General features: G+C 46.0%; 2 protein-coding genes and 1 non-coding gene across 5 annotated transcripts; 1 reads left to right on the top strand and 2 right to left on the bottom strand.

Moving 5' to 3' along the window:
* Positions 1–426: 426 nt before the first annotated feature.
* NCAPD2 (non-SMC condensin I complex subunit D2) lies at positions 427–25815 on the bottom strand. 3 transcript variants are annotated; one of them, XM_064723181.1, is made up of 31 exons: positions 25696–25815; positions 24795–24870; positions 24612–24670; positions 23984–24165; positions 23312–23451; positions 22921–23048; positions 22713–22836; positions 22473–22620; positions 21429–21626; positions 20790–20924; positions 20148–20232; positions 19347–19524; positions 19019–19140; positions 17879–18088; positions 15761–15935; positions 14190–14274; positions 13921–14054; positions 12810–12942; positions 11199–11283; positions 10933–11094; positions 10478–10692; positions 8750–8861; positions 8320–8443; positions 7968–8123; positions 7596–7773; positions 6464–6558; positions 4323–4403; positions 2089–2275; positions 1744–1870; positions 1453–1611; positions 427–1291 (listed from the first exon to the last, which is right to left on the bottom strand). In XM_064723181.1, exons 1-31 carry the CDS (start codon positions 25784–25786, stop codon positions 1209–1211), a joined length of 4167 nt encoding a protein of 1388 aa, XP_064579251.1. In that variant the 5' UTR covers positions 25787–25815; the 3' UTR covers positions 427–1208. The 3 variants fall into 3 exon arrangements, with proteins under 3 accessions (XP_064579251.1, XP_064579233.1, XP_064579242.1); XM_064723163.1 differs by lacking the exon at positions 25696–25815 and adding an exon at positions 24957–25221; XM_064723172.1 differs by lacking the exon at positions 25696–25815 and adding an exon at positions 24957–25221 and having other exon boundaries at positions 19347–19521.
* LOC135455974 (small nucleolar RNA U85) lies at positions 24240–24562 on the bottom strand. Its single transcript, XR_010442440.1, has one exon. It is a non-coding gene; the product is annotated as a small nucleolar RNA U85 (small nucleolar RNA).
* On the top strand, positions 25259–26082 carry MRPL51 (mitochondrial ribosomal protein L51). The gene is made up of 2 exons (XM_064723193.1): positions 25259–25619; positions 25811–26082. The coding sequence occupies exons 1-2, from the start codon at positions 25346–25348 to the stop codon at positions 26005–26007; spliced, it is 471 nt and encodes a 156-aa protein (XP_064579263.1). The 5' UTR covers positions 25259–25345; the 3' UTR covers positions 26008–26082.
* Positions 26083–27629: the final 1547 nt, after the last annotated feature.

Genomic DNA, 27629 nt, shown 5'->3' with positions numbered 1-27629 from the left:
ACTTCCTAATGATTGGGTTTTTTTTAAATAGGGATCAAAATAAGCTACAGCAGCTACTTCTGCAGTCAGAGCAGAAGGGAACTGAGCAGCATGCTCTACTTGCTGGGGGAACCCATGAGCACAACTGTGGGAAGGTGGTAGAGCCTCAGAGACAGAGACTACAGATCTGCAGGAACCAGGGGAGAGGAGGAGCACCCTTCCCATTCCTGCCCAGCTAGTGACTAGTCTGCTTTCCAGGCAGCTGATAAGGTAAGAGGAAATAATTCTGTAGTAACAGCTCTGGGACAAATGCCAACTTGCCTCTAGACAGAAGGTTAAAGGTTATTTATGTGATTAACACAGAATCTAATTTAGGGCACTTCATGTTCACAGGGCAGTTTAAGGACTGCCAGGACTGAGTTGAAAACTGATGTGGCATTTGCAAAATGAGAAAACCCAAGTGCCAATTTTACTTGAAACATAATTGGATTTGCAGCAAATACATTCCAGAAAGCAGTAAGACAATCAAGGGTATCAGTATTCTTAGTAACTTATCAAATAAGCATTATTACAAGTTACTTCTAAAGTTTTAGTGTTGGGTTGGTTTTGTTTTTTAGTTTTTAAAGATGTATTTTTTCCTATGGACTTTACCTATTGTTTATTCAAGTGCTCTAGTCTAAGGTAGCCTTTCTCTCTCTTTCTCCTCACCCCACTCCCTGAACACTTCTTTGATGCAATATGCACAAGAAAAACATGCAGGTGCCTTCACCTCAAAACCCTTGGCTTGGATTTACAGGATAAGAGCTTCAAAAAGCATGAAATATAAAAGGGCCTAAACCCAACACCACTGCATTGGTGCTGTGATAAAAGCTGAATAGTGTAGAATAAAGTACATACAACATAAGAAAGGAATGAGCACTTTGTACTCTGTGGGTAGTTTGGCTCTTCTTAGACTTTCTTCCAAAGATTAAAAAAAAAAAGTTAATAAGAGGAGCTTATTCTCATCTGCAAAGTCAGGGCAAAATCAGTCCAAGTGCCATGTTCATCATCACTGCCTTTCTTTGTGGAGATATCAGAAGAAAGGGCTGGAATTGCTTTATGCTGGTGTTAACTTCCATTTTGTCCTCCTTTGAAGCACTGTTGTATTCTGGGGTAGTTGAGACAAGAGAAGGCGACGGTTGCATAAAGGGAGTTTTATTTTTAGTTAAAGGCAGTGGCAGATGGTTCCTTCAGCGCCGCCGTCGGGCTGAAGATCTGGTGATGGGAGTTGTTTTGGTGGGGGTTTCTTCCTCTCTTAATTCTGCCAATAGCTCTAAAGAGAGTAAAACATGTCAATAATGAGCGCTCTGCCTTGAGCAGAGAAATCTACAAGCAACCTCCACAGTGGTCTGAAGGCCATGACCAAAGGGACATCCCTGTTGGGCAGAGTCTGTAGTCCTTCCCCCCTCAGAGCACAGGTGTGCAGTGCCTTACCATCCTCAGAGTTGTTCTCCTCGTCGCTGGAGAAGGTAATGACGGTTTTTTTGCGTGGAGGGCGCTTCTGGGCACGCTTATGATTTTGGAGGATGCGGGATGGGGGCGTGACAAAATCATTATCTGAGTTGGCTGGGCTTAGGGGCTGGCGCCGTGAACCTGTCAAGAAAAAGGGAAAAAAATAGAGAAAGGCAGCAAACTTCTGTCTGTAAGGGGGAGGAGAAGTGCTTAGGTGTTTCTGCTGGACTGCAGGATCAGGGGAAGGCTGGAATGTCACAAAAAGGAACATACTTCCTATTGGTTTCCGCTTGGCTGGTGCTGGCTTTGGAGTCTGACTACCATCCTGGCATGTCTCTGTGGAATCCAGTCCTCGCTTATGGGAGGCAGACAGCTTCTGCTCCAGCTCTTCAGCTAGAGCCTGATGGAGATGTAAAACAGCAGTGCAGGGGAAAAAAAAAAGAGAAGGTGAGAGAAGTATTACATCCATAGCAGAAATGCCATCAAGTTAAAGGAATAAATTGATAAATTGTTAGGCGTGAGGAAAAGTCTGTTTAAAATGAAAAACTGCAGGGCTTCCAGTCCCTGCGTGTAAAAAGCAATTGTTTTCTGGCCTGGACCCTTGTCCCACAGCCTTACTTTAGCCTCAGGTTTGACGCCTGCTCTGCGGAATCGAGCCAGCACAGTTTGGAAACAATTGTAGACAGTTGGATCTTGGAGCTTGTCTGCAAAGCAGTCATAGTTGTCCTGCAGCTTGTGAAGGCCCCGCTCCGAGACTGGAAGCAGAGCAAGGCAGTGGGACAGATCCCGATACTGACGCTCAGTCCTGGCAAAGACAAAGATCACCGTTAGCTCCTACAAGAAGGGGTGTGTGAGGATGAGCACATCCCATCCAGAACTACCAGCATTTCCTGAAGGTGCTTCTGTGCCCTGGACAACATGAGATTCAGGTTGTTCTGTTACGTCAGTGACACAGTGCTGTGCCATACCACAGATAACCACCACTGTATTCCATGACACTAACTTAGTGCCTGTTGGAAAAACATGAAGGCTCCACTGCTAAAGAGCACAGTCACTTGTTTGAAAAAAATGTCAGAAGTTACTGCTGACCAGGAGGAAAAGACTCAGTGAGGTCAGGACTCCTCTTGAAGGGCTTTATTTCAACCACATAACAAACCCCCCCGGCTGTTCATTTTTGCATCTTTGAGATGATCTCAAGCAGAAGCTGTATTTGATGTTCTCTCTCCCTTTCCTGGTTAGTTACATAAAGAAGGTCAAAGTCATTAAGTTATAAAGTCAGCAAATAACAAATGCTGCATCAGAGAATGACTACATTCAAATTCCAGCGAAAGTTACTGTAATAAAACCAAAGGGAAAGAAAAACAAAAGCACAAACTAACATCCCTAGTGTAGATCACTGTGATGGAATGGAAAGGGAAAAAGCAAAGCCAAAGCCCCTGTTTTTAATATACATTAAGTGAGGGCCTCAAGTCTGTCCAGCACAAGCTGTCTCAGGATGCTCTGCTCAAACCCAGACAGATGGAGAACAAAGCTGCAGCATCCAGGTATTCCACCTGTAGTCTGAATGACACTTGGCAAGTTCCTATGTTTAGAACTCCAGAAATGCTGAGGAGGGTGATGGTGGCTGCAAATCTGCTCTGATAAGCTCCTGTTTTAGCCTGGAGTGAGAGTCTTGCTCTAGCAGTACCACTAGTGTGCACCAAGCTGATCACCTTCGTGGCACAGAAATATCAGGGCATTCTACTAAAGGTGAGACAACACACACACAGACAGGTATTTACAAATGTGGTGTGAAGAGCTCACCAGTGTTCCTGGGAGCTGGAGAGAGGGACCACTCTCCACTCTTTCTCAGGAAACAAAATCCAAATATTTTGGGAAATATGCAACTCCCTGAGGCAGCTGAGCAGGTCACATGCCCAGGCACTGTGCACAAATGGCCAAGATAAGCAGACAGCTTAAATCTCAAGGGCAAAGCCACAACAATGGAGAAGGAAAACCACAGGAATGGAGGGAAGCAGGGTACACCAAAGCCAGTGGAAGTTAAAATTAAGATATCTCACTGGAATGGAAGGAGATAAATTTCTATTATTATTCTTCTTGGAAAGAAACAAAAAGTGTATGCCTGGTCAGTGAAGTTACAGCTTGGGGAGCAGGAGAAAAGCAGCAAAAAAGCCTTAAAATCCAGAAAGCAAAATGATATCCCAGATTTACAGCATTGCACTCTATACTCTGTAATCAGCAATGTACAAGCAAGGTATGCACATCTTGGAGATGGAGCAGAGCAAAAGCCAAAGTGTATGGTGGCACAAGCCCTTAGGTAAAATAATAATAATAAAAAACCCAGAACAGAGTCCCAGATGTAGACTTGGTACTGAGCAGCCCATGCACACAGAACAAGGATAGGCCTGTATCAGCTTGATAGCTGAGATCATCCCAGACAGGACTGCTGGAAAGATCCCAACTTCTCAGCTGAACACACTGATTTCCTAGCTGAGCTGCAAGGGAATAGCCTGTGGAGAAGGACCACAAAAGTATGTAAAATCCACATGTGGAATGTCTCCTTGCTCAGCTATAAAGAATATCTAGACTGTCACAAAACTTTTTCCTTAAAAAAGGAAGGAAGAGTGGGTCAATCACTGCATAATAAAAGCAAAAACCTTAATTTATAAGTATTCATGTATTTTTAGGAGAAGGTAGTTAAAAAAAAAGGGAGACCTAAACCAAGTTATGTTGCATTTGTCACATGAAGAATATAATGGGAACCTTTTACAACCACAGCATACAGGCTCATATCTTCTGAAAAATCCTGAGAAGCAGAAACACTTGTCAGGAAAATTAAGATTACAACCCACCTGGCAGTCCGGAATCTCTGACAAAGTTTCTCCACCAAGCTCTCTGTTTGTTTGTCTTTTGTAATATATGAGAACAGATGTCTGCAAGGGGAAAAAAGAACAAAAGATTAGAGCCCACAGAGGAATCTCCATTTCAGGGAGGAGGGGTGATGAAAAGGCAGCAGTGCTGACTTCTTATCTGCTCTTTCCACCCGGTTTTAAGAGCATGCAGCGCCTCCAGACAATCTCCTCACCTCACAAGTTGCACTGACAGACCAGTTTGTCTGACAAGCAACACTTGAGGGGAGCACTGTGGCATGCAGCATTTTCCCTCCTCAAAACCACGCTTGTGCTTTTTCACTATTAATTTGCTGAAAGTGTGTTGTTGCATTTTGGATCAATGCAAAAGTGAGCACCACTTTGCACTAAAAGGGGAACAAAGTCTAGCAGAACTTAAATGCTAACTTAATCCGTTAGCTTCTTGAGGGATAGAGACACCTGGACTTTAGCACAGTTAAGTACTGGTGCATTTTGCACTATGTCCTCTTGGAAATCACTGAATAACTTCTATTTATTAAGAAGGTCCTGCTGCTCTCCCCATTTCTTGTACCAACATTTCTGTTTACTTTAACTCAGTCAGGTTGCCACTGGCCTTGATAGAGTTGTTCTAAAGCACTTCCTACTTCAGTCTTTGTTGTGTCTACAACGACCATACCAAGCTGCTTTTCTAAGATACAGAGACAACATTCTCAAGAGTCCTCCCTTTGCATTTTTTCCAGCATCAATTAATCTTTAACTACTAATTCCCTTCTTTTCCTCTATAAAGGATATGTGGTGTGTTAACTGATGATCAGGTCTTTAAAATTAATTATCCTGATGCTAATTTGATACCTATCTACATTGTTCAATCAATACTCCCTCTTCTCTTATTTGTTAGACACCTCCAGTTCTCTCCACAAATGTTGTTGGAAGTAAAAAGTTCACCTTACACCTGTTTTAACCCCACCAATCACACTTTAATGCAATTGCTACAATTATGCTCTATGTCTGTGGTAATACCTTCAGTTTGATATTAATTAAAAACAGTATTGAAAAATCCACAATTATTTGGATTTTTTTTTACATGCTGCCTCTTGTCTACCTGTGATGGTTTGTTTCACTTCAGGCATTAACTTCTATGTGTGCTGTCAGGAACGACAAGCTATAATTCCCAGTATTTCACATTACCCTCCTTAATTAAAGCTGAAGCAAAGATATCCATCTACTTTTGCCACCATAAATTAATTTTAGTTTCAATTACACCCTCACTAATAGACCTTTTCTGTGTCTTGCAATTCCTACCTATCCAAAATCCCATCCCTCTTCATCCCTCATCCCTCCCTCCCCATTCCTAAATGCACTGGATTCTCATAGACAGGAAGACTACTTGAAAAATCACAGGAGATTTTATTGCTCTTCTCTTCAGCAACAGCAATACTTTTGTCTAACACCCCCCTCTATAATCCATAGGGATTCAAATGACTCAGAAAAACCCTCATGTGGGCAAGTTTCAGAAATGAGAGGAAAATGTCTGTACTTTACCAATAAAGATATTATTAATGCTGTCTATGAGCAACCTGTAACCTCAGATTGAAATATTCCAAGATCTCTATACTCCAGAGTCAGGCTTTCTTGAAAAAAACTGAAACCAAACAAGAAAAAAAAAAAACCCAAACTAAAAACCCCCCACAAAACAAACCACCAGAAAGCCAACCCAGACCCAAACCTGTTACTGTAACTACAGCTTTACTAAAACTGCTTACAAAACTCCAGTAGCCACCAAAAAGACAAAGGCAGCAGCTTTAAAACCTGTTCTGTTTTCCTAATGTTTCATATCCACGTTCCCATGCGTAAAACCAACTATTTTCCTTTTCTAGAGGGAAAGTGATTTTGAGTTGGTGGTTACTCTTTGTAGAGTCTCTCCTCACTCCCAACAGTGTGGCTTTAAAATCAATTCCCCTCAGCATGACTCCATTTCCAGTACAGACTGAAAAAGTCAGATCAAAGAGAACAACTGAAAAAGGATTTTGTACACGTCAATGTAGTTTTTCTTCCCTTGATATGGCACCCCCTTTGCATAAACATAGTCCTGGCAATAAGGGATTTATTTAACCTCAGAATACCTCATAATAGTGTGGAAGGATTCCTCCTCTATGCCGCTGTTAGGATCCGAGAGATGACTGATGATGTCTGGAAGCAGGTTATAGACAGCATTACCCTGTGCAGAACACAAGTTTCTACATGAGATACAGAATTAGAAAGGATAATTTGAGTCAAGCCAAATAAGCTGCCCACTTAAAATGACCTCCTTTTTCTCCACCCCAAATCTACTGACTGAAAGCATCAGCTTTTTGAAACAAGCTTACACAGCCAGCCAAACCTATCCAGGACTATTTGGCTGGGGAGGAAAAGCCCAGCCAACCAACAAGCTAAACACTGCACCCCAGCTCTGCTCTTTGGCAGACTTGGATGCAGTTTCTTTGCCTCCCAACCTTGCCACAACCCAACAAAAAAAGCTTCCTGTTGAAGGAAACAGCTCTTTAGTTCATGGAACTGCTTCCCATTTTCTTGCCTGAAAAGGTCCAATCCATATTCTCTTTCCCACTGCTTCTACACAGCTTTATACATAGCATAGCCATGCACCTTGCAGAGGTAGGAAGTCAGTGCAGTCAGGTAGCCAGCTCTGCTTTAACAAAGCAAACCAGGACAGAAAAGCTCCAGTGTCACTGCAGCCTCTCAGGCAGTAAATCTCAAACTCTGAAGGGCCCACACAAGGCTGCACATGGAATGAACAGTGGGGGTAACACTACTCCTGTTCTCACCTGCCTGGGCAGAAACTGCTACAATTTAAGTATCTCAGTGTCCCACAGCCAAAAACAACTCAGAAAGGTTTCAGAGAAGGTGCACTGCCTGAGCCATAAGATCAGGGAACTCTGCTGTAAGGCCTACAGGTGAGCTACAGAAAATTGCTCCTAACCCTGTGCTGGGCATACACAAGCAAGCAAAGGGAAAAGGCAGTGGTTTGGAGCCTGCCTTCCAGTGTGAATGGATGAGGTCAAATTCAGCAACATCAAGCAAGGATGAAACAAAACTTGTATTGCAAAATTTCTTTTAACTACCCTCATTTAGTCCACAGAGAGACAGACCAATGGCTCTACACCATTAACACACCTTCTCCAGGGCTCAGGTAATTGACTCAGCCTCCAACAGCCCTTCCCTGCTCTTGTGAAATAAGGTCCCTGAGCATCCACTTACCTTGCTGGCCAGTTCACCAAAGAAGTTCCGAGCCACTGCCACAATTGCCTCCTCTGGGTCTACGAGCAGAGTTGCCATCTCACTCACTTGGCCCTTCACCTTGACCATGTCTTTGAGGATGAGCAGAGTCATCACCAGCCCAGCCGTCTGCCTCACACTGGGGCAGGGGTCCCGCAACCTGACAGGAGCAAAGAGTTACTGCAGAAAGCACCATGGGAGTGTCTGAGTTATTGGTGCTTGTGACAGCCCAAAGCTCTGGTCTTCCTGCACCAGCATCTTCAAATTTGCTTTCTTGGGTCATTCTCACCTTCTGGAGGCCCAGTGTCACCCTTCTACAGGGTGTTCATCACATGGCAAAGAGTGTAGCATTACCTGGCATAGAGATGTGATGTCCAAGGCTCCACCAGGTTGGGGAAGCGGATGGCTAGATCTCCTGCTGCAATTATGAGGTTGGATCTCACATCAGGCAGGGGGGACTTCTCCATCATGGTGAACAGCAGACGCAAGTGGGAGTCACAGAACTCAGAGCTAACAAAACAGGGTACAGGAAAAAAGGGATAAATAGCAAAATTCCATCTCTCAGAGAGCAGAGGTTAAAAACAGTTAAAAAAAGTGATCTATGAACACTGTGTTTGTTCTTTCCTAGGGAAAGGAATTGCAACATTTGCTTGGGCTTTAGTACTAGGAAGGCTGGGGAAAGAACTCTGGCATGGCTCAGCAGTACCTGATCATGCAGAGTTTGCCAAGAGTGAGGGCTGCAGCAGCTGACAGCGCCGAGTCACTGTGGGGTCCAGGGTTGTTGCAGATCTTCAGCACCAGTGGAACAAAGGCAGAGAGCAGGTGCTTCCCTAGAAAGTGGGGATAAAGACAGCGAGCATGAGAGCACTGTGCATCCTGCATTAGGAACAATTACTCCATTTATCTCAGAGCTGCTGCAAACTACAGTAACTGGTTGACTCACTTTCACCACTGAACAACCACCTCCAGAAAGGCAGAGCCAAGAAACAGACAGCCTACGTGGAAAGTGACACCATGGAAAATGACAGCGCTTCCTTCCAGAGGAAACAGCCTTCCTCCTAAGGACCTGTTGCCTGCTGTACCTGCTCTTTCACACAGGCAGACAGCCAGTGTTGCTCAGTGGCAGCCACACTCACCATCCAGAAGTTCTGTCTCACAAATACTGTGGATGAGCTCGGCCTCGGTGTCATCAGCTGTGGCTCCCACAAGGCCTAGCTCCTCCTCCATAGTGGTCTCGTTCCCTGTGCTCTGTGCAGAGAGGAGACTGTAAGAAAGATGTCAGGCAACAATAACCTCTTTCTTCACAGGTACGTGCATGTTACCAGCTGCACAACTAAAGTAGAGAACAGACTGACACAGAGTGTAATAACCCACTTTCCCCCAAGAACTGCATGAAGCTGTGAAGGGTAGTCTGGGATTTGCCAGTCCACGTGCTACGGAACACCAATCACAGAATCACATAGGTTGGAAGGGACCATAGTGGATCATCTGCTCCAGGAGGGTCTTCCTAGAATACATTGCACAGGATTGTGTTCAGATAGTTCTTGAGTATCTCAAGTGAGGGAGACTCCACAACCTCTCTGGGCAACCTCTGTTCTAGTGCTTGGTCAACCCCACAGTAAAGAATTTCATCCTCATAATCAGGTGGAACTTCCTGTGCATCAATTTCTGCCCACTGCCTCATGTCCTAGTGCTTGGCACCACCAAGAAGAGTCTGGCTCCATCCTCTTGGCACCCCCGCTTCAAATAGTTACAGACATTGATGTGGTCCCCTCTCAGTCTTGAGGCTTACAAGAGGCCTTTCCTTCTAAGAGATACTCCAGTCCCTTAATCATCTTTATTGCCCTCCACTGGACCTGCTCGAGGAGCACCTTGTATCTCTTGCAATGAGGAGACCAGAATGTAAAGAAAGCTTAAACTACTGACACTACTAAGATAAAACAGACCTAGGAGACATCCAGCATCAGTGAGTGAGTCCTGCATAACTTAAGGGACATTCAAATACTAAAAACAAGAAGCTCAAAGCAGCCTTTGAATTGCTGGTTTTGTGAGCAAGATTATGGGAAACCTTATAGCAAATAAAAAGCAATACAAGGGAAGAAAGGAGACATTGCAATGGGGACCAAATCTGTATCCATCCAACTGCTACTTTTTTGAAAATCTCATACTAACCTCCTCCTGTGTGGAAAATGGTAGTGACACTGATAAGCAGGTGGATGAGAAAATGAACTACAAAGTTCTCTGTAGACTTAGCAGTATAAGCATCTAATAGTGACTGGATACCTAGATGGACACAGTGTTTTTCTCTATTCTTACTCAGGAAAGTTAGCCTCATTACACTCTGGAAAATGTTCCAAGATAGACCTAACCAAACAGGGCATTTGTAGCATCTAAATCACATTAGAAAGACTACTGTTAAACCTTCATCATTACTATCTAACAGAGGATAGGACTCTCCAATCTCCTGGACTCAGGCTCTAGGAAGCCTTTTTCTAGAATTCCAGGGCACAAATGGATGTTTCTTCACCACTACTGCATCAGTTGCAAAAGATTGCACTGGTAAGAAAGAAGATGATGAGTGAAAGAGGAATGTTTTCCTGAAGCAGGAGGATAAGCATGGCCAGGACATCACCCTTCACTCCCTCCCCTCTGCCTCTTCAAAACTCAAGACCAGCATGGGAGTTAACTGAATAGGGTCATTCAAGGACCTCAGCTCTCCCTGTCAATCCTGACCAATACCAGTCTGTTTCTATTCCTGAAGCACACATTGTCCTGTATCTCATGCAGCCTCAGGATTGCATTCTCTAAAAATTTGCTGTAGCTGGGACACCAGAAGAGCTGCCCAAAAACCCCTTGGCTCTCACCTGGTGTCTCTGCTTCTTTGTGCTGGTGTCAGATTGTTTCTTGGTCTTCTCCTCTTTGAGGAGGCGGCGCCTGCGTAGCTCTGCACTCACTGACACTTCCAAGTACGCTACCTGCTGCAGTGCCACCTGTCCCACAAGGGCCATCAGGTGCAGCAGCAGGAATGTGGAGAGACTCCCAGAACCATCAGAGACTCTGTGTGGAGAATCCCCTGCATCTAAAGGAGAAAAATGGCCCCAGTTCAGTGTTGATCTAGACCTCTTCCCTGTCAGTTAGTGCCAAGTCTCACCATATAATCCATCTCCACGCTCCACAGACTCCTTCATAGCACTTACACCCTCCCATGCCAACACTTCCACCAGCCCCTCAGCTCTACTCTCCTGCAGTTACTCAAGGCTGCCCAAAGCAGCACTGGAAACCACAGGTACAGATTTCCTTCATCAGCTTTTTTCCTCACCAGCTTTCTGCTCATCAGCCTCCTGCAGCTTCTCCAGGGCTTGCTGACTGCACACATGCAGGATGTCAGCACAGATCTCCTCTGGCCCTTCTGCCAGCTGGTAGATGAGTGTTACAGCTGCCTCCATGAAGGGGATCCAGTGACTGCTTGGCTGGGCAAAGCCTGATGAGAAGAGGGAGCAATGTACCCACACATCACAATGATAACACAGGTGGTCTCACAGCCCAACCCCATCCCCTCCAAACCTCCTGCTGACCTGGGCTCACCTTTACTCACAGTCTCACTCAGGCAAGCAAAGAGCATGTGGTTCTGGGGCAGTCGAAAAGGGGCACTGTTCTTCCCCAGTGCTGGCTGCAGAGACAACAGGTGAGTTACACGAGATCCCCCCCATGCCCTTCCCAGTACTCAGCCTTCCTGTGTGCACAATGTTCATCAAAGCCATGCCAGGGACATCCAGTACTGCTCTGCTGCTAAACATGCAGCAGGGACATTACTGTCACTTGTGACACCAGGGTAACTACACTGGGAGGATTTAAAGCTTGACCAAATGATGATCCCAGGCCAACCCAGACACTTCTCACCTTAAACAACCCAGACACTTCTCACCTTAAATCAAAATAACTCTTTGAAATGTCAAAAGGATTCATTTAAAATCTGATATTATTTACTCACTCTCTGCAATGAATAAAGAGGGAAATATCTGGAGCATCTTAGAGTCAACAACAGTAAGTCAGCTCGCCTTGGGGTACTCCAGAACCACATGGGTTTGTTTAAAAGCAAAATATCATCAGTGGAAATAACCCAGGATAGGTCTGGATCAAGATCACCTCACACTAAGGTTGTTGCATATATTCTGTATCAGTCACACCACCTTTTAGGTTGGGAATAAGATAACTAGAGAAATACTAAACCAAGTATGACAATACCTGAGGTGTCCCAGCACACCTGTGTCTGCCTGATGAATATATACTTGAACAAAACAGAACTGGCTTGAGGATTTACCAGCTTTCAGTAGCTTGAAATAAGAACTCCTGAGTCACCTGATTTTCACCTCCTGATTTCTGGTTGGGAGGATGGGTGGGGAACAAGAGCTACTGCCAGTCAGTCAGCCAAATATTTTCAGTTAGTCCCTCTTCACATACAAGCTTAACCGCAGACTTAAGTCAACCACAAATTGAATTACAGCCATCTTTAGAATATTTAAGAATGTTATGATACACATTAACTCATGAAGTTCATGCAGCAACATCCCCAGTGGAAGGGGCTGTCACAGAATGATGCTGCTCTGTAAAGGAGGACTCCTTTTGTGATAGAACTCCTGAACTAAAATGCTCCAAATGACTGAGTCAAAAAAACAGATTTTTTTTCCAAGTGTATTAAAAAAAGAAGTATAAATTGTTTCCCAGGGAAAGAACTCATCAACCATCGTGTTGTTCTAAGTACAACATGGACAGGTTTGAAAGCCTTTCATGTTTTATATTCTGCTGTACAGCTGACAACTCCTGAATATCAATTAATAGGGAGGGTAAAAGAATCAAACCACCAGAAAACATCAGTAGAGGAAAGGGCTTCATGGTTGAGAAAACACAAATCAGTTTAGAATTGGGAGTCTGAAGAAGAGAATTGAAAGGAAAACATATTTTCTTGTGCACTGAACTCTTTACTAATTGAATCCAGCCTGTTGCCTAATGAAAATTCTTTTATTACATGTTCACTGGTGTGTGCTAAGCTTTCCAGACAGTGCTGCTGAATGGTCTCAACCTACTTAATTTCAAAATCTGTAAAAATTTAATTACCTCTCTCTTTTCTTCCATGCAAACAATTTCCCCCCTTTCTTTGTTTCTGGACGGACCTAAAGAACAAACCCATAGTCTTACCTTAGGGTTACTGGCAAGCTTGGAAATAACATTGCATACTTCTTGAGGCAGCCTGTAGTCTTCACATGCCTTCTCAGACAGCCCCACTGTCACCAAGATGTCCAGGTTGGTACCTATGATCTCTGGCTTTCCTCTGTGGAATGGAAGGGATGGGGATATCACATGAGGTGCTGCTGAAAGTTTATGGAACTATGGATAACCAAGAGAAATACTGCTTGTGCCTTGTGGAAAGGAGTGGTTTGAATAAGAGGGGAAAAAATAAAACCCATCCAAATGACTAAAGATACAGCTAGAGGAGCAGCAAGCAGTATTCCACAGAAGCCAGTGTAATCCACTCTCCACCAGGAGATGAGTTTCTCCATAGTGATCAACAGCCTCTTTGTAAAGAAAGAAGATTCTTGACTCTTTTTTCCCATCAGAAAGGACCAAAATTTAGAGGGGTAAGAAAAACAAAAATGCTGGAAAGTAGGAAAGAGTAGAGAAGCTCAGGACTTGTGACATATACCATTCCTTCCTCTACTGTAGGAAACAAAACAAACCAAACCAGCATTTATCCAAAAAAAGCCAATCCCAAATCCATACCCACCCGTGCCCATTTCTGCCTGTGAAAGAACTTTAGGATCATCATTATGCAGGCCTGTTTCTGACTAATGAAGGACTGAAGTAAGGACAGCAAGAAGTGCAAGTAAGGAGAATGCCAAAGGGGAAACTGAGGAAGTGAAAACCTTTTAGTGCAGATACATTTTTTTGCCCCCAGAAAGTGAAACAGATTCATTTTTCTTCATGCTAAAGGCTCCAGACATCTCTACTCAGCAGCTTCTCGCTGTTCTTATCCAAACACAGATAAAGCTGCAGAGTTGTGACACTGTAAACTCTGGGAAGGGATGGGTATTCACACAAGGAAAATAATCTCATCATAATCATTCAGAGGCCCTGTTGGTGGGATCCAGCAAAACTATGTTTAGTTCCAGGCTTCATTACCCCACGATAGGGTTACTATTTTTGAAGCTAGAGCCAATGAGTCAGCTGATGCAGCACCCACAGTTCTTCAATAAAATCGACTCCCTGAACACCCTTCCACTGAGAGGCTTTGACCTGGCCCCAGGCTCACCGTGCCATCATCCCCAGCAGCATCACGGCAGCGCGGCACTCCAGCGCCGAACACGGAGACTTTTCCGTGAACCGCTCCCAAAGCAGCTGGGTCACAGCAGGCTTGATTTCATCCTTTTGCACAAACTCTGAGATCTGCAAAAGGGATGCAATTAAAAAATTAGAGAGAGGCAAAGGAGAATGAACTTCAAAGTAAAGATGTAATCTGCATTGACTACTGTTTGAATAAAACAGATGCACAACCCAAACCCAGGCTAGGCAAATACTCACTATCTCCTCTAAGCACTGCAGCATTCCCAGTGATGCATCCACCATGATGAGAGACAGAGAGTGCACCAGGGCCTGTGCCTTGGCCCTTCAAAAGGGGAAAAAGAGCAATAAAATATTAAAACGTAAAGAAAAAGCAACTGTCACAATTACTGCTCTATTGAAAAGGCTGAAAACATCTGATGGAGAACAGAGATGATCCACAGGATCAGGAAAACTCCCACAACAAGCTTGAGTTCTCAAAGTCATCCAACTCAAGTGCCAATGTCCGTGATGTGGGCTTGTAAGTCCATTGCCTCATGCACTGGTGCTTCTTCTGGTGCTTAAAGATCCAATCAGAGGCACTAAGCAGCCACTTCCTAGTTTCTTTGCAACAACAAGTCAAAGTACAATTCCCTAGAAACTGAAAATCTCTCTATGAACAAATGAGGACAGAGCACCAACTGCAGGAGTGCTGTTTCCAGGCAATATTATCAGGAAGAAATAAAAAGCAGCAGGTGCTCTTTATTTGCCTGATGGCACAAATGAGGGTGACTTATGGTGCATCTCACCAGGGATCACACTTATTGCACGAGTATCCAACAGGATTTACAAGTGTGTAAGCACTAAAAAAGGGCAAGTGCCACAGCAGAGAGGAGACACAGCTCTTCTCTAGTATGGGAGAAGCAAGCTTGCAAATGGTAGCCAGCTCCCACCACCAAATCCTCAAGAAGGATAAGCAACAAAGACCCTTTAACATCCTCCCATCTTAACATCTAAGGAATGTAGAAATTGTTAGAAAAAGATTTAAGATGGGTCTGACTGAAGTACAAACAGAAATACATGTGAAAGCATCCAAATAAGAACAAATCTTGTATAGTGTGAAGGATAAAGAAATGGGGAATGTGTTGTGTGCATCAAAAGATGAATGCCTACAAGTGACCAAGGCCACAGCATGTATGACTTGTCAGCTAAAAACCCTGAGGTTTGGTAACAGAAATACAGTTTCAACTTTAGACCACACTGTTTCTCTTATTATCCCAGAAGGATGAACAACTACAGTTATAAGAAACTCAAACAACCAACATTGGCCAACAACTTTGCCCACAAAGTATATAAGACTCCTGGACATGGGATGTCTCCATATCATAACGGGCTGAAATTCATTTTTGCCAATCAAGAGCCCTTCTGGCAAGAGAAGAATTCATAATTAACTCTTCTTGTTCCCTATCAGATAGGGACTCTACCCAGAATATTTAGGCAAGGCTTTGTACAAAAGTGAAATTTATGAGAATAAATATTAGTGCCTGACAACAGTTTAACTTCAAGTAATTTTTAGCATCTGCTTTGCAAGATCTCACAGAGTTTTGCTGCATGAATTTCCGACACGTGAGCTCTATGACAAACCAAGAACAGAAGCTCAGCAGTAGCTCCTGCAGGAAGACTGGGATACTCAGATAATAACCTCACATTTCAGCTCAGCATGAAGCATGCCAACTCTCAGTTCTCCTCCTGTCCATACCCCATTCCCAACAGCAGAAAGGGAATGGGGGGGGAGGGAAAAGAAAAAACCAATTGATTAGGGAGATCCATACCTCTTGGAATCCTCGCTGGGGCTCAGATAGAGCTGTCTGTAGGCACTGAGCACAGCCTCCTTAATTCCAGTCTCCTTTGACCATATGAGGGGCAGCATCCTGCGGACTCCAAGCAGTGCCTGGGGCACGCCAAACTGTGAGACTGTCACGAAGAACTCAATGGCTTCCTGCACCACTGCAGAGAGAACAGTTGTGATAGTGCAGTTCTTCCCCAGTTCCCATTAAAGAGGCCATTAAAACAAATTCATAGGAGTACTAGTCTCACAGCAAGCTTTACAAGCATCTAGGAATCACTGCTACTGTCTGCAGAGGGCTTGAGTCAGAATGGGATCACTAGTACAGAGATGTAGATGTCCCAGAAAAGAGACACACATTAACAATATCACAGCTAAATCCAATGTGATATGGTTAGGGAAAGAGCACAGAGACTATCTTTGAGGAAGAACAAAATTCTCTTCTGGGAAACAGTAGCTTTGGGAAAAAAGATCTCATAGTCACAGCAGACAGCTGAATATAAGCCCCAGTACAATGCTAATACCAGAGGAACTGAGCTATTTGATGTACAAATGGGGTAAGGAGTACTGTGTTTGGTTCCAGCTTGACTACTCCTGAAATAGACTGCTCAGTCTTCTCACAAGACAAAAAAATAAAACCCCATTAAGTTAGAGCACATCACAAGGCATCCACAGCAGTGATCAGAGGAGTTGTGCTGCAACAGACAGTTCATAGAGTCTGACCTCTGGTTAAGTAAGAGCTTTTACCAGTACAAGCCCTTACAAACTAGAATTAAGAATATCTATCAGGCGAGCTGCTATGCTTTCCCTGTCCCCAGTCACACCAGAATACATAAATTTGCAACAGAAAAAAAAATTAGAACTTCAAATATTAAATCTTTAATTAAGAAAGGGTCAATCTGAGCACACACCAGTCTCTTCCTAACCCAGCAGCATACTCTCTCCAAATGGAGACAATGTCTCAAAGCACTTCTGCTATTCAGACACTAAATTTGCCTTCCTTATACTATAGCACAAGACAACACAGAAATGAAAAGTTATTAAAAATTGTGCATTCATTAAAAGGCATCCCCACAATCAAACCCCAGGTGTTGAAGTACCAGGTAGGGCAATTTCTTGGCCTTGAACTTCAAAGGATTGGTAAAGACACTGAACCCAGGAGTTCATTTTTTTGTGTGCAAATAGCTAACAATACCAAACCATGCTGGGGAAGCCCATGTGCTTATCACAAGTAACACGAGCCCTCAGTAGAGATGAAGCCTCAGAAGTGTTTGCATAAAGTCTGGGGCACTGCAGTGCCCACACCATCCACACCCCAGATGTGTGCAAGGGGATGCACTGGAGAGGATGGGAGCAGGACTTGTGCCCCTCATCCCTTGGAAATGCCAATTTCTGATAAACACTGCAAAAAAGTCTAAGTGATTACAGTAGTTCTAATATTAAATATGAACAGCTGAATTAACTCAAAGGCCTTCTGATCACCACTTTTCTCTACAGCACTGAGGAGGACCAGGCCATAGCACCTGTTGATCAGGCTCATGTTTAACCAGAGAATAAAGTCTGAAGAAAGGTGAGTTAGATGAGACCAGCTGTTTAGTTCCCCTCTTGTGGCCAGCAAAACAGCTGAAGCTGTGTCAGGGCACTGAGCACATAACCAAACCCAGCTTCACTGGCCAGGCTTACTCTGGGAGAACCTCAGCTGAGATGATGAACATGCATCCCTCCCCACAGGAGGCAGGGTGGCTTCCACAAGTGAACTCACTTTGGTCACCTGACTGTTTTTTTTTTAATTACATAACGTCCAAATATATTTTATTTGTTTTTTAAAACAACTTTTAAACATATTTAAAAAATCTCTTTCAATCTTAGTATTTAAAAAAAATGGATTCTTAAAAAGCCTGTTCGTGCCCTATTCAACCCCTTCATGACACTCATTTATAAAGTGCTCACTTTTCCAATACCCTGGAAATGTCTATGACATCTGCCTAATGAAGAGCAGCTCCTTCAATCTTTTCTCCTTCTCCTGGAGCTCTACCACTCCATTTCCTGTCCAGCAAGGAAAGAGCTAGAATGCTGAATGGGGAAAAGAGGTTATTTCACATACCTGAGACAGAATTTTCGTACATCATCTTGCTGATCAGGTTCAGAGCTTCTGTCATTTTCACTGAGAAGTTGTAAGCATCTTGCAGGTAGTGCACCAACATCTCCTGTTTGACCAGCTCTGTTTGAGGCTGCTCTTCTTGTACAACTTCTTCAATCTTGTCACTGCTGTTGTCATGTGGAGGATCCTCACTGTTCTCACCTGGGCATGAACCTACACAGCATACTTGTTTGTGAGCAGTACTGAAGATACAAAATAAACAGGCACAGTTCAGGGCATTTTAACCCTCCTCTCCCCATCTCATAGTGACAGCTTCCAAGAGCCAGGACACAAAAATCCAAATTCTGCATCAGACCTAGCTACAAAATCTCAGCGTGCTGTGGAACAAGTTCCAGCACTACAGTGTGATGCTCCAGAGAACCGTTAGCTGTAGTAAAAGGGTATGGAAAGGCATGGTCCAGTTGGGGAAAACACCATTAAAATGCTGATGGGGTTAATCTGAACTTGATAATTCCCCAAAGACGGATAAGGGCCCTAAAATGGAACCAAGAGAAAGCAAACACTACTACTCCACAGCAGTTTGTTCATATGTGGAGAGTTCACTAAGTTAAGAGTTTTAGACAATAGACTTCCAACAGAAATATGCTCAATGTGATTGGCCAAGTAATCTTATGCTAAAACAAACACCAAACAAAGTGTGTGAAGTCTTAAAAATACACCCAGAGGCTCAGGCCCCAGATGACCAAGACTCTGTTTGAACCAGATACTTGGTCAAGGCTGCATTATGTGCCACCACCTGTTCAGGAAGCAGAACTCCTGACGAATTCAGACAGGGCAGAAGGGTGTGAGTGGCAACACTGGCTCCACTCCCCTCAGATATGTGAGTGAACACACCAGAAATGCACTTCTGTTGGGACCATGGAACTGTTCCAACCAAAAATCAAGATCAATATGATCCAGCTAAATGCCAAGGTACTTGGACAAACCATGAACAAACTGTGCAGAGGTGCTGCAGCTCTGGGAGTCGTCAGGTACACACAGACTGAGCCTCATAGATCAGAAGGAGGGACAGAGAATTCCAGAGGGTTTTAGTCTGGCTCTGGCATTATCTTGGACTTGGGGAACAGAGAGTGATACAGTTACCTGTGTAAAGTCTCTTCAGAACACCCAGGATTGTTGCCTCCTCGTTTTCCTCCCCAGGGCCCAGGAAAGGTTCCTTTCCCTGGAAGCGACACAGGGCCTTCTGCGTAAGGCGGGCTGCGCTCCTGGACAATGACAATGCCCAAGAGAGTATCAGCAACACATCAGAGCAGAACACAAGGGAAACCATCCAACTTTGCCCTGAGCACCTGGGAGAGCAGCTCCTATCAGCATCTTCTACTGGATGCCCACGCCAATCTCTTCCTACAGAGTAATGTTATTGGAAGTCACCCCTTGGGATAAACACGGTCAAACTGCAGAGCCTTCTTACTTGTAATTCAGCTTCTTCAACAGCCCAGTGATTTGCTCCACTGTCCTCTCCACTGTTTCTTCAACTTCCAGCACTTCATCTTCTCCTTCCTGCAGCGGTTGAAAAAGCTGCTGTGTGGCAGCCCTGACTTCTGGCAGCATCGCTTCCCACTCTTCCTCTGGGGCGATCACTGGAGCTACTTAAAAACCAGAGGGATTGAAGAACACAGACTCAGGTGACACCTTTAATGGGAAGGAAAAACTCATCTGGAACTTAGGAACTTCCTCTACCACCTCCCAGGCAAGCACTGTTCCCATTGCTGATCCCACCCAGACTGCAGTGAGAATAAGATAAGAACTCTGACTAAAACAAATAAACCACTAAAGGTAGGAAAAAAAGACAGGTAAGAGAACGATCATTTGTTTAGCCTTGGACTTTGGTGCTGCCCACAAATCAAGTTTAAATAACATCTGATCAAAATCATGACTCAAGCAGTCCCTGAGGGGTAGAAAAGAGAAACCTGGGAGGTTTCATATGTTCATAGACATTTTCAGTTCTTATGCAGAAAATAGGATATATAGCTATAAGGACTGTTGATTTAGACATGGATATTAATGTGATGTTTTTATAACAATACCATAAAGAAAACTGTTGTGAGTTTAATACCAGTGATCTGGCCTCACCATCTCACACAGATAAGGTCTGAGAAAAAAGCTGTCACAACCTGGAAGCAAATTTAATATGAGGAAAAGTACATTAATATGAGGAAAAGTAATTTCTAGGACTATCCTAGAAAGTGGAGAGAAGAAGAAAGGAAATTACCTGCTCTGGGTCTGCTACGATCCCTCATTTCTTTCAGTTTCTGTACTTCTTTCTTTAGTGGCTCATCCAAGGCAGTCCAGCTTAACTGAAGATGTCAGGAAGAGAAGAAGAAATATGTTAGCTATCCTCCTTTCCCTGAAATGCCAGAATTCTCCTCTCTCTTCCACTCTCTGCTTTAGTTGTCAATTCCCATAGATAACCCTATTTTGGGAAAGTGGAAGAGTAGACTCTGGCCCCGATCCTAGAATGAGAACTGCTCTAAGTTCCCTGTATAAGGCTCAGAAAGTCAGGAGAAGATGCAGCTAAACACAAAGAGCTGCACATCCACAAAAAATATTCTAAAATACTAGTTTTGATCCTAAGGAGAGAAACCTCACAGTGGACTCAAAATTGCTGCAGGTTTTTACCTCAATCACACCTCTCCTGGCCTTCAACATAGCTATGCATTTCACCAAGAGAGGGATGAGTCCAAGAACTCAAAATCTGAACCTGGGAAGACCAGAAAGCTGCCAGCTGCAGAATCAAAGGCTACACCATTCCTCCCACAAGACACATAAATGCTACCGCCCTGGCTATAGCACACTGCAGATATTTAGCCTGCAGAGAGACATCTAACACATCCACCATATTAATTGGAATTACCTTGCTGGAGAAGGGGTTATTGGACAAAAACGCAGCCAGGAGCTGGACTGCATTCTTAACCACTAAGACAGATTTGTCTTTGAGCCGCCCAACAGCCAGCGACACCACAGCCTGAAACTGAGTCAAAGGCAGGGCCTAGAACACAACAAGAGCACAGATAAAGTTATCAAGAAGGCTCAGAGACTTGGGAAAAGTTTACTGCAGACAACTTCATGTACTAAAGAGCACAGATTATAGATTTACAGAAGACTCTAGGGCTCAAAAGATCTCTGGATATATTCTAGCCCAACATCCACCAAAAGCAAGGATTTAGGTTATCTAGGAGCCTGCTGAGTTGAGTACTAGTATATCTGGTAATTGTGATGTTCTCCCATACCAGTGTGTGAAAAGAGGCTGTATGCTATGCTCATTCTTCTGGTTTGTCCTGGTAAGAATGAGGAGCATCTAATTTCCACCCTCCAGTTCCCCCACCCCTGGGATCTTTGGTATCTTGGAAGAAACTGCAGCCACCACAGTACACAGGGACAGCACTTTTCTGTTAAAACTTGAGTCTCTGCAAACAAAAAGCAGGGTGGTAGAAATTCCCACAGAACACACAAGATAGAAGTGAGGAGCACCAGTTGCCCAGCACAGACTTGCCTTGTGCTGCACGATGCGAGTGAAGAGCTGCAGCACGCGGCTGCGCACGAAGCTATGGACGTCGCACACGTGGGCCTGCAGCATGCTCAGGAACTTGTCCCGAGTGCCACGGGCTGCTTCCTCCAGCTGGTCGCCATTCAGCACCTGCACCAGCACTTCTGCCATGGCTGCCAGAATGGCGTTTCGCATCATGTAACTCTGCCAAGACAGGAGCTGGTCAACTAGGAACAGACCATGCCCAGAGTTTGGGCCTTCCACATCCCAGGCTCCAGCCCTAAGTGAATTTTTCAGTATGGATATTGTATGAAGTTTGGGTGAATATAGCAGTGTGTGCAAGACAGAGTAATAACTTTTGCTATGAAGACAGGCTGAGAGTTGGTCTTGTTCAGCCTGCAGAAGAGAAGGCTCAGAGGAGGCACCTAAAGGGGGCTGTGAGAGAGCTGGAGAGGGACTTTTTACCAGGGCATTCAGTCACAGGGCAAGAGGGAATGGCCTCAAAGTGAAGGTAGGTTTAGATTACATATGAGGAAGAAATTCTTTACTGAGAGTGTGGTGAGGAAGTGGTACAGGTTGCCCAGAGAAGCTGTGGATGCCCCATCGCTAGAACTGTTAAGGACAGGTTGGATGGGGCTGTGAGCAACCTGGTCTAGTGGAGGGTGTCCCTAAGGGCCCTTCCAACCCAAATCCTGCTATCCAGGTAGGTACACAGAAGCAAAGAACTGACATGAGAAACACTTACAGCAGAAAAAGAAAAGGTAACACAATGACAGGCTCATCAAATGCTGAAGAACAAGGGACAACAGTAGGGACCTCAGACAAGTAGGCAGTCTCTTGTTCTCTGACATCTGATAGTGACAACCAGACAGGAGGTTGCCATGGTTTCTGTTCCCTTTGCATCTTTTAGGTAAGGGCAGAATCTATTCCAATAGAGCGGGTTTTGGATACTTGAGCTCTGTGAAAGAGGCTCTGTTTCAGACAGAAAAACTGGATAGCAGCATCTCTACCGTTTGACTTTTCTGGACAGGTGACTTTGCAGAAACATACCTCCCCATCCAAGTGAGGCAGGAGAACACTCATGTTGGAGAGCACCAGAGCTGGAATCTGTTCAGCCAGTTCACTTATAAAAGTAGCATAACCCTTGACTCCAGAAGCCTCACGAGCCAAATCCTGGGGACATATCTGTCCAATTTCCCTGTACAGAAAGATGAAACAAGGAATGGGGAAACAAGGAATAGCCTCAAATTGCTAGAGATAAAAGGACAAGCCTCCAAGTATTTCTCTCACCTTAGCAGTTCACCCACCAGGCTTTTTAGACCATACTCTTTAGCCCAGAGGCTCACAGCCTGTGCAAACACTGGGGCTACATGTTCGAAGTGCTGCAGCATCTGTGTGATCTTCAGAGTGGCACCTTTAACACGTGAGAAGGAAGAAGGAGGTCAGGAGAAGTAACTGGGAATGGCTTCAGGGAGAAGGCAGAAGAGCAGGAACTCACTGAACATGCGGTCACAGTGAAGCAGAGCTGCAGCAAGCAGGTGTGTCACAGCCTCCCGTGTGAGCCGGTACCTCTGAAGGCCGATACTTGGGTTCTCCAGGATACGGTAGCAGCTCCTCGTCATCAAGCTACACCCACAGAAGACAGACAGCAAACCTCACTATCACAGCTTGCACAAACATCGTTCCAGCACACCACACATTTCTGTCTGAGAGATTCTCCAGTGTCCTCTAAAAATTAGCAAGCATCTGAATTTTTTGTGAGGAGTGGTTCCTATCCACACTGCTTTTGCCTTGAGCTGTTTCCTCAGTTTCCCAATGATCTGCACCCCACATTTTTATTCCTCAGAACCAGTCACTCATTCCACCAATATCTCCTCTCCAACTCATACCTGACAAACTCTTCTTCCACCACTAGACCACCCCAAAGCTGACGGAGATCCAGCTGCAGCAGCTGTGTAAGCAGCCGTAAAAGTGGCTCCCTCTCCTCTTCCCACAAGGATCCAGAAGTCTTGGCATGGTTCTTCCTGTTCTAGAAAGGAGGTTACACAGTAAGATACATCAGCAGCTTCACAACAGACAAAACCCCATCACTAACTACTCTGCTTCCTTCAAATTATAAGAAGTCTGTTAAATTCTACAGCATTAAGAGACACACAGTGAGATGTGTGAGATCACAGGGGCTTTTCTCCCCCCAGCTCTTCTCTCTCAGCTCAGGCCAGCACTAGTGCTTTGTGTGGTTTAAGGATTATACCTGCATCCACTGCCATCACAGAAAGGAAATCTTGAGAAAACACTGGCACACTAGGTTCCAGCCAGAAACTCAAGAATTAAATAGAAAGGTCTGGGCATCCAAGTTCCTTCTGATATCTAGGCACACGATTGTCCCTTGACTGTTTTCCATGCAGTTTCACAGAAGCACCAGTGCTTCACGTTAGGCACTTCTCTTGCTGGAATCATGTTTATATAAACCCAACTATAAAATCTGACACATACTACAGAGTTCAGCAAGCTTAAAATTTTATTCTGACTTTTATAATCTTTCCCCCAGTCTCTTCACCTACCTTCCTACCAGGGTCTGCCTCCAAGCAACTGTTCTTGCAGGTTTCCACTTCAAAGGCATCCATCAGGCCAGTCAGCAAATAGCAGTTCATCTTAAGAGCATTGAGGTGAGCAGCCCGGTCTGCATGGCTCAGCTCAGAGTCACTCAGGATAGTGGGAAGTTCACTGGAATGATGGGACACCACTGAGGAGAAGCAGAAAGTCATGAGCACTCCTAGCCAGGTGCCTCAGCCATCCTGTCTTTGGGAGGCTTAGAGCAGCCATCAGATTACCAAAGATGTGTGCTCACATCTCACCAGCTGTAACACGGGCTGCCCCCTGCAGCCCAGACCTTGGGCACACTGTCTTGTCCTATCCCCACAGCCCTCCGTCAGCTCAGAGAAACACTCGCTCTGAGCTGAAACATCCCACAGATGCATTTTCCAGGGACAGGGGCAAGAAGATTTTCTGTCGGTCTGCCCTTACAGCGAACATGCACAACTCAGCATCGTCCACCAAGATTACAGACCCGTATGACAGGAGTGGGCTGAGGGTGCAGCCCAGCTGGCCGAGTCACATTAGCCTTTATATCATCATTGAGCTGCCGAGGGAAGCAAGCTCTCTGTTAGTCCGGAAACAGAGGGTACCCACCGTGCATCATCAGCTCCAGGGCGTCCTCCTTGACAGCCGTGCCCACGGTTCGGAAGTGGCTGCGGGACAAGCACAGGGCGTAAGGCGGCGAGCGAAGAGCGCCTGGCAGGGATGGGCAGAGGGGCGAGTGCCCGCTCGCCCGCCCTCCCGCCCATTCCTACCCCATACTCGCCCCGTACTCACTGCAGCACGCTGTACACGCAGTCGAAGTGCTCCAGCACGGCCAGCGCGCCCCGCGCACGGGAGGCGGCCCGGAAAGCTGCAAAACACGGAGAGAGGCGGGGGGATGCCCGTGAGCGGGAGGCAGGACCGGGCCCGACCGGAAAGGGAGTGTAGGGACCTTACCTGCGAGTGCGGGCGGCAGGTCGCGGGCGGCCAGCACCTCCTGCACCACGTAGCACCCGGGGCCGCCATCCCGCAGCAGATCGGCGGCAGCGAGGGGCAGGTGGAACTCCGGGGCCGCCGCCATGGCCGCCACAGCCCCGCACGGCCCCGGGCGCTCGAAACCGCGCGCGCAGACCGCGCTCGCCCCGCCCCTTCCCGCCACGGCCCTATCAGCGCCCGCCGGCCGCGCCGCGCGCCGGCCCCTCGCCCAATCGCCGGCTCCCCTGCCCTCCCGACCGTTAGCGTGACGTCACGCGCGCGCCTCTGCCCTCGGCGGCGGAAGGGGCGGCCCGGCAGCACCGCCGCGCTTCCCGTCCCGTCCCGTCCCCGGGGCACCGGGGGGCTTCCCCATGGCGGCGGCGGCGGCAGCGCTGCTGCTGCGGGCGGCGGGCCGGGCCCTGCTGGGCCGTGCCACTCTCCTGCCCTGCGCCGAGCGGGGCTTTAGCGACTGCGGCGGGGCGCGCTGGGCGCCCGCGCGGCCCGGCCTCCCCGTGCCGCTGTCCTCTCCCCTGGCAGGGCTCACCCGGCCCATCCGCATCAAGGAGCCGCCCAAGCGCAAGCCGGTAGATCGGTGGACGAAGAAGCGGGCCTTGTTCGGGGTGTATGATAACGTGGGGATCCTGGGTAAGGCACGCAGCCCGCCCGCAGCTCCCTCCCCGGCGCTGTGGGCCGGGCGGGAGGGGAGGGAGGCCGGACTCACCTGCGGGATGGCGCCTCTGCCAGCAGCGACAGGGCGGGGAGGATGGGCGCCGGCCGCCCTGGGAAAAGCCTTCTCCAGGGCCTGGCTTCATCTGTCTGTGCTCTCCTGTTGTCAGGCGGCTTCCAGATCCACCCGAAGAATCTCATCATGGGGCCCACCTGGCTGCGAGGCTGGCGGGGGAACGAGCTGCAGAGGTGCCTCCGCAAGAAGCGCATGGTGGGCGATCGGATGTTCGCAGACGACTATCACAAACTCAACAAGAGGATCCGCTACTTGTACAGGCGCTTCAATCGCACCGGAAAGCACCGCTAGGGAACAGCAGTGCCTTCAGCCTGTGGAGCGTCTTTTTGTGGCATTGCAGTCAGAATAAAGCCAGCTTCCACACAATTGAGTTCCCAGTGCTTTCTACAACCTTTGCTGCCTATTTCTACCCGGTTCCCAAGGTTTCCTGCTGCTGCTCCAGGCCTGAGCTCCTCTGTGCCCCCTCAGTAATTTCTGACGTACTTCTTGCAGGCGTCTGTTCCAACCTGTGTCCCTGCACTTGACCCTCTGCTCCTCTGTTTTTTTGGCCAGGCTTCTAGCATCATTTCAGTCTCTGAGCCCCAGGTTCACACATCTAACGTGACAATTCCAGTATTCTCCAGCTTAGATTTTTCCTCATAGCCAAATTTTTCAAATTAATGCCATGAGGTCCTGCTAATACATCTTCCTGCTCATGCCTTTCCCCATTGCCCTTCACTCATCTGTGGTTAAGTGTGAATGATCCAAATGTTAATTGAATTGCGTCAAAATTTGTCTTAAGATTGGGATTTGTCTCATTCCACACTCATGATGATTTTATCCCCTGCTAATGACACTTTATGACCAAATGGCCTTTTGTTTATAATTTAGGCAGGATTTGCAAAAGTAATTCAGGTATTTAAATGTTTTTAAAAATTCTAGCTTCTAGTTTTCAGTAACTGTTGCCAGTTCCTTTAGAGGAGAAGTTACAGTGAATCTCAGCTGGCATCCCTCTAGTCCAACACCACACCACTGTACACTTGGGAAAATCCATTAGATGACCAGGCATTTGCATACCAATTCTGCGTTAGTTGTTAATTTAGCTGCTAAGTAATCTGCTTATCAAATCAGCAGTTATCTGCTGACTTGATGCATCTTGCTACAGAGCAATGTTTCTCTGTCTCCAAAAGCATTTGTTTGGAAGCAGCAAGGAATGAATGGAAAGAACTTTCTTTAGGCCTAAGCCTGAGGAAAGTGAAGGCAAAGTATCTGTTTAAACAGCTGAAGTCCACATTTTCAGTGGCAAGGTGACAGACCTGTGGGACTTGCCAAAAGGTGTTGTGGATTCAGGAAGCTTGGGCAGATCCAAGTGGGAGACTGAGCAGGTATAGCAAATCCTTGACTGAAAATATGTCAGAAACTGGAGAAGTATCAGAGAAAGTATCTTGTACCTTTTGTCATCTCTTCATCCCTCAGCACCAACCTGGCAAAAGCTCCATGGCCACTAATTGCATAAGCTCAAACTTATTTGCAGTGGTTATTGGAATGGTGCTCAGACTGCAGTGGAAAGGCTGCCAGCCTACAGAAGCTTCTTCATCAGCTTGTGCCTTCATCTGAAGGCAGAGTGTAAAAACCTGGAGTTCTGAGGTCAGTGCTAGACTGCTCCTATCTGCAAACCACTTGTCTCTAGTAACAATGCTGCATTCTTCTTCACCTTGTAACCACGACCTACTAGTTACCATGCTGTAATTTGTAACATACCTGTCTTGTGTACCTAATCATCTCTGAGATCTGACACTAAAAGCTTACGTGAACATCCTGCATCACCTTATGGAAGGAAAAGGTAGTGAAAGTGTGAGCCTGCACCTGTCACCCTCTACTCACCACGCAAAATTCTGTATGAAGAGTCTTCTTGTTCCAGTACACTCCTGCCC

Source organism: Zonotrichia leucophrys, chromosome 1 (genome assembly GCF_028769735.1).
Source record: "Zonotrichia leucophrys gambelii isolate GWCS_2022_RI chromosome 1, RI_Zleu_2.0, whole genome shotgun sequence".
NCBI lineage: Eukaryota > Metazoa > Chordata > Aves > Passeriformes > Passerellidae > Zonotrichia > Zonotrichia leucophrys.
This window is presented reverse-complemented; position numbering and strand designations above follow the sequence as displayed.

Bases quoted from the DNA above. Each gene is read 5' to 3' on its own strand.
- NCAPD2 (XM_064723163.1), bottom strand. From the start codon at position 25,080: ATGGCGGCGGCCCCGGAGTTCCACCTGCCCCTCGCTGCCGCCGATCTG. The intron at 21,627-22,472 runs GTATGTTTCTGC...CTGTCTTGGCAG, and splicing joins TGCCTCACTTGGATGGGGAG to AGTTACATGATGCGAAACGC. The intron at 8,862-10,477 runs GTGAGAGCCAAG...CTCTCTGCACAG, and splicing joins CAAAGAAGCAGAGACACCAG to AGCACAGGGAACGAGACCAC.
- MRPL51 (XM_064723193.1), top strand. From the start codon at position 25,346: ATGGCGGCGGCGGCGGCAGCGCTGCTGCTGCGGGCGGCGGGCCGGGCC. The intron at 25,620-25,810 runs GTAAGGCACGCA...TCCTGTTGTCAG, and splicing joins TGATAACGTGGGGATCCTGG to GCGGCTTCCAGATCCACCCG.